Source organism: Galeopterus variegatus, unplaced genomic scaffold, assembly GCF_000696425.1.
Source record: "Galeopterus variegatus unplaced genomic scaffold, G_variegatus-3.0.2 Scaffold1148, whole genome shotgun sequence".
Lineage (NCBI taxonomy): Eukaryota > Metazoa > Chordata > Mammalia > Dermoptera > Cynocephalidae > Galeopterus > Galeopterus variegatus.
The window spans coordinates 393,525-399,385 of record NW_007727259.1 but is presented as its reverse complement, the minus strand read 5'-3'; the positions used below and the strand labels follow the sequence as shown (position 1 = coordinate 399,385).

The 5,861-nt window shown below is 39.3% G+C and overlaps 1 protein-coding gene across 5 annotated transcripts in view; it reads right to left on the bottom strand.

Moving 5' to 3' along the window:
• POGZ (pogo transposable element with ZNF domain) overlaps positions 1–5,861 on the bottom strand; it is a 40,555-nt gene that overhangs the window by 21,039 nt on the left and 13,655 nt on the right. For 3 of the 5 annotated variants that reach the window (XM_008575161.1, XM_008575162.1, XM_008575164.1), the window contains 5 exons: positions 5,239–5,529; positions 4,939–5,157; positions 2,467–2,573; positions 1,444–1,781; positions 904–1,058 (listed from right to left, as the gene is read on the bottom strand). In XM_008575161.1, coding sequence (XP_008573383.1) covers positions 904–1,058; positions 1,444–1,781; positions 2,467–2,573; positions 4,939–5,157; positions 5,239–5,529 — 1,110 coding nt within the window. The remainder of the gene's footprint in view (positions 1–903; positions 1,059–1,443; positions 1,782–2,466; positions 2,574–4,938; positions 5,158–5,238; positions 5,530–5,861) is intronic. The other 2 variants (XM_008575165.1, XM_008575163.1) reach the window with 1 other exon arrangement.

The following is a 5,861-nucleotide window of genomic DNA, read 5'->3' as shown; positions in this document are numbered from 1 at the left end:
CGACACTGAGGGTTGCGATCCGTTGCCGGACACGAAAAAAGACAAAAAGGAAAAAAAATAAAAAAAATAAAAAAAAAAATAAAGACCCTAAAAGTTTAAGCACAACTTTCAGTAAAACCTGGCCATAAGTATCTTTTCCGTTTTCTGAACTATTTCACCTGTCACTGACATCATACAATGCATATGTTTATAATATGCAGTCTTGTTCTCACATTTTCCTATATTTACATAATTTTTGTCTTTTTCAACAAAATTGGAAACCCCTTAAAGACCATCAGAAATATTCTGAAGATGGGCTCAAATCCTCACAATGTCTTCTTACTACACGTGTATGCTGTTAAGCAAATGACAATTTCTCTTAGCTTGTGTTCAGCCTTGTACTCCTTCATCTGTACGGTGCAGATAACACTCCAGCTCACCATATATTTCACTGAATGCACTGTCTTAATGGTAAAGTACTTAATATTATATTTTATCCTACATAAAATCTATTAGTATACTGACTAAAGTGGAGGTCTAAATATATATGACTATTCCTTCTATAAAAGGATCTAATTCATTACATTTGCCTCTCTACAGTGGCCCCGAAACAAAGCCCCTAATAATTCAGGATCTTGCACTGAATTCAGTCCATGCTTAAACAGAATAAAAGTCAGGCTTGTAAGAAAACAGAGAAAGTAAAGTATGGAATTGGCTACAAATACAAAAAGTACTTCCTCTATAGTGTTATCCACATATAAATACAAGGATACTACAAAAAGTTATGTGGGAAAATAAAATTGAAAGAGAACATGAATCATTCCATGAACTTTTAAAAGTACCATCCTATAATGGGCTCCCCGCTAGTTCAATAAGTGAAGAACAAGGTACATCCCCCTAGAGTTTAAGACTTTCCAAACTTACTAGTAGATTCATAGGGACTATGAACATTTTCCAAGTGGCACTGGAGCTGAAAGGGAGTGGAAAACTGGCGGTAACAGTGTTGGCAGATAGTATGACCATCCACCTCACCATTCTGCTGATCGAGTTCTACGTGGTGTTTCATATGGTTCATGAATCTGTAGCACAGTACGAAGAGAGCATACAGAAAACATAAAAAACAAACAGACTTTGAAAAATATAACGGTAGAACCACAGAACAAACATTATCTGTTCCCTCCACGCCCCAAGCTTCCTGTTTGGGACAGTCCTTTTCCGAGCCCAAAAAGAATGGATTTTTGAAACTAAGAGTTCTGTGGAAGGAGATGCACTAGTCTCCCACACTCTACCCAAAGTTTTCTTTTTTTTTATACTACCTCCTTCAATAGTACTAGTTATTGATTTAATGATAACCCCCAGCAAGACCGCATAATAGGACCATTCTCCAAAGAGAAAGACTTAAATCTGTAAGAAAATTTAAGTCTTTTCTTGTTAAAGTAACCTCCAAGGCTCTTCAACACTTACCGAATGTTGTTTTTTAGCCTTTTAGTACAATGTGGGCATCGGAAAGATGTGGCGACCTTAGGGAAGTTTGTAAGCTGTGCTACTTTGCCACCATCCCGCCCATAGTAGAAGTCATCTACTAGCATAATGAGTTTGGTCTGGACGGCATCACCCACATTCTCATTTGGCTCCGGCACTTTGGTAGGTGGTGACAGAGCAGGAATAGGTGTAGAAGAGGGTGTGGAAGCAACAGGAGCTGTTTTCTCTGGGGATGGGGGCTTTGCTACTGATGGGACACTGGGTTCTGAATCCAGGGACTTTCCTTTCTTCTGATATTCAACCATTTCTGGACAACAGTACTATAAAGAAAAAAGACATCTGATCATTCTGGTTATCCTGGGGGCGAGGATGTGCTAACTCCTTAAGTTCACTAACAGTCCTTCGTAACAGTTTTGTTTTAGGTATTCTTTATCTGGCTTTCACCCTTCAGTTTTCTACAGTTTTTCCAGATTTCATTCTTTTTCTAGCATATACCCACAGCCAAATGCCACCCCTAGTACCATAATCTGTTCTTCTCCTTCCTGCCTATCTTAAACCCCTTAATCACTCAGTAGCAGAATCTGGCTCTGAGCTCCCTGGCAGAAAAAGTTCCAAGCTTTGAATCTGCACTAATACCAAAAATTAAAAGGCTAGGAAATTGGAAAACAGGTAACAGCTCCTGATTCATCCAATGACACAATATAAAATAAACTGAGGCCAACACAGTTTGAGTTCTTATCATATAACAAATCAATCCTACTGTGCAGTTTCAAAATCTACCATGCTAAGGAAGCAAGATCATATGTTCTGATCTGAGGGTCTTTAAATGTATCCCATCACATTCCAAAGTTCACAGCTCTTCTAAAACAGACCAAAAGAGAGAGAAATCCTTTAAAAAGATTCCAAATCATTTTAGAGCCCTTGCTTCACAAGCTCCCAATGTTAAAGGAGGTATAAAGTGATAGCCACGTAAACTGGATCCGTATCACAGGCGATATCACTTACACACATGTGACCTCTCAAAGCTTCAGTAACACGGAATTGAGCATTACACCGTGGACATATTTTTCGTCCGCCATCCTGGAGGTCAAACACTTGGATGGAAGAGGTCACTGAAAGAAGAGAGAATTGATAAAATTAATACAATGATACTCGAAAAAGATTACTAACCTTTTGGAAAAAGGTTAAACACTCCCTAAGAGTTATATCAAAGGGTAAGCAAGAATGAGAGATCACTATATTTGAAGCACATTCCTTTTACTGTTCTTGTAATGGAGCTGGCAAGCCACATCCCAAAGACCAAATCCAGCCCAGCTGCCAGCATCTGTTTGGCCTATGAGCTAAGAATGACTTTTACATTATTTTTTGGTTAGGTCAGTTTTTTTTTTTTAAATTGTGGTAAAATACATATACAAGTTACCAACTTTTTCTTTTTTTTTGGCAGCTGGCCAGTATGGGGATCTGAACCCTTGACCTTGGTGTTATACTGGGCTCTAACCAACTGAGCTAACCGGCCAACCCTCATCATAACCATTTTTAAGTCTATGCTCCAGTAATGTTAAGTACATTTATACCGTTGTGCAAGCAATCTCCAGAACTCTTTTCATCTGGCAGAACTGAAACTCTATACACATTAAAAAAACTCCCCATTTCCCCCTCCCCCAAGCCAACCACATTCTACTTTCTGCCTCTAGAAATTTGACTTGTCTAGGTACCTCACAGAAGTGAAATCATACAGTATTTGTCCTTCTGTGACTGGCTTACTTCACTTAGCTCAATGTCCTCAGGGTTCATCCATGTTGTAGCACACGTCAGAATTTCCTTCCTTTTCAAGCCTGAACAATATATCATTGTGTGTGTGTACTACGTTGTGTTTAACCATTCACCAGTTAATGAACACTGGGACTGCTTTTACTTTTTGGCTGTTATGAATAATGCTACTATGAACATGGGTATACAAGTGTCTGTTTTAGTCCCTGCTTTCAATTCTTTTGGGTATATAGCCAGAAGTAGAATACCTACAGCATATGGTAATTCTATTTTTAACTTTTTGAGGAACCACCATAACATTTTTCATAGTGACTGTACCATTTTACATTATCATCAACAATGCACAAAAGTTCCACTTTCTCCACATCCTCACCAACATAAGGTATTTTGATTTTTTTTGAGAGTAGCCATCTTATGGGGTGTGAGGTAATATCTCACTGTGGTTTTGATTTGCATTTCCCTAATGTTAGTGGTACTAAGCATCTTGTCATGTGCTTACTGGCCATTTTATAATTTTTTTTGGAGAAATGTCTATTCAAATCCTTTGCCCATTTTTTAACTGGGTTGTCTTTTTTGTCGTTGAACTGTTTATATATTCTGGATATTAACTCTTTATCAGATATACAATTTGTAAATATTTCCTCCCATTCTGTGGGCTGCTTTTTTCTTTTTTTAATCAACTGTGTTGATAGTGTCCTTTGATGCACAAAAGTTTTAAATCTTGATGTAATTCAATTTACATACTTTTTCTTTTCTTCCCTACGCTTTTGGTGTCATACTGAAATTATCAAACCCAACTTCATGAAGCTCTCCCCTTATGTTTTCTTCTAAGAGTTTTACAGGGCCGGCCTGTGGCTCACTCAGGAGAGTGTGGTGCTGATAACACCAAGTCAAGGGTTAAGATCCCCCTTCCGGTCATCTTTTTTATTTAAAAAAAAAAAAAAAAAAAGTTTTACAATTTCAGTTCATATACTTAAGTCTCTGATACATTTTGAGTTGATTTTTGTATTTGGTAAAAGGTAAGGGTTCAACTTCATTTTCTGAATGTGGATATCCAGTTTTCCCAATACCATTGCTTAAAGGTTTTTACATTTTTAAATGGTTGAAATAAAAGCAAAAGAATAAAATTTTCTGACACATTTAAATTATATGAAATTCAGATTTCAGGGTCCATAAATAGTTTTAGTGGAGCACAGCCATGCTCATTGGTTTACATATAAACTGTGGCTGCTTCTGCACCACAAAGGCACAGTTGAGGAGATGCAACAGAGACCATATTGTTCTCAAAGCCTAAGATATTTACTACCTGGCACTCTATAGAAAAAGTCTGCCGATCCCTGTTCTAGACCATTAAAAACCTTCATGACTCATACCCATCTCTATCTGAAGCTCTCTTTACCAAACCCCAACTTCAAAACCTTGTTCAGAAATACACCACCTCCTTGAAGCCATCTTTAATTATCCCTCCCATCTCTGATCAATCAATCCAATTCACTAATCCCCAAAGCACAACTACACACAAAATTCCTTGTAGCTGATTCAGTTACTTTTCACAAGTGGCTATCCCCTTCACTAAAGTTTCTGTGAGAACAGTTATAGCAACTATATTCTACTTTATTTCCTTATTTCAGAGTATAGAGTTCTGATACAACAAATATTTTATTAGTGTTTTTGAATGATTGTTCAGGGTCACTCAGGTTATTGTACCTTTCATCGAAGACTCAGGTCCGCTAGTTCTTTGAGAGCCATGGGCAGAGCTGTTGTTGGATACCACCACTGGCCCAGGACTCTGGCCCAGGGAAGGGATGGTGTTAAGGGTATTCACCAATTTGGCCACTTCATTGCTATTTTCACCTGTAACGCCAGGTCGCTTCACAGTAACAAAGCTGGCAATGCTCACTGCAGGTGGAGAGGGGAAGGAGGGAGCTACATTAACCAAGTGATAGTCATCTGCTCTCCACCCACCACCCCATCCTGGCTCTGCCATCTCCTCTTCCCAAGCCTCACCTAGCTTAGGATTTGTGGTCTGGTTGGACTGGCCTGGAGGCCGAACAGCTAGTTGCCCCAGTGAGGTCGGCTGCGTGGCGGTGGGAGTGGTAGAAGTGCTAGGAGTGGACTTGGTCTGCTGGGACTGGGACTGTGGGACGGTGCTTCGAATGGTGAGAGTGGCTGGGATGACAGTGGTGAAGGTGTTGGTGGTGGGCCTCACAGGCATTGTGGAGCCTGGCCTCACTGGAGTCATCTGTGAGAACACTTGTGGGACTCCAACTGTCGGCTTAACAAATTGGGTACCTGGGGCTTTAAAAGAGAGACAAAGAAAAGTACCAAATCTTGGTCAGTGAGCTCACCTATAATACATACTCCTTGCTTTTAGTGGAAATATTAGAAGAGGAAAAGATTATTTGTGTTGATAGTGTCCTTTGATGCACAAAAGTTTTAAATCTTGATGTAATTCAATTTACATACTTTTTCTTTTCTTCCCTACGCTTTTGGTGTCATACTGAAATTATCAAACCCAACTTCATGAAGCTCTCCCCTTATGTTTTCTTCTAAGAGTTTTACAGGGCCGGCCTGTGGCTCACTCAGGAGAGTGTGGTGCTGATAACACCAAGTCAAGGGTTAAGATCCCC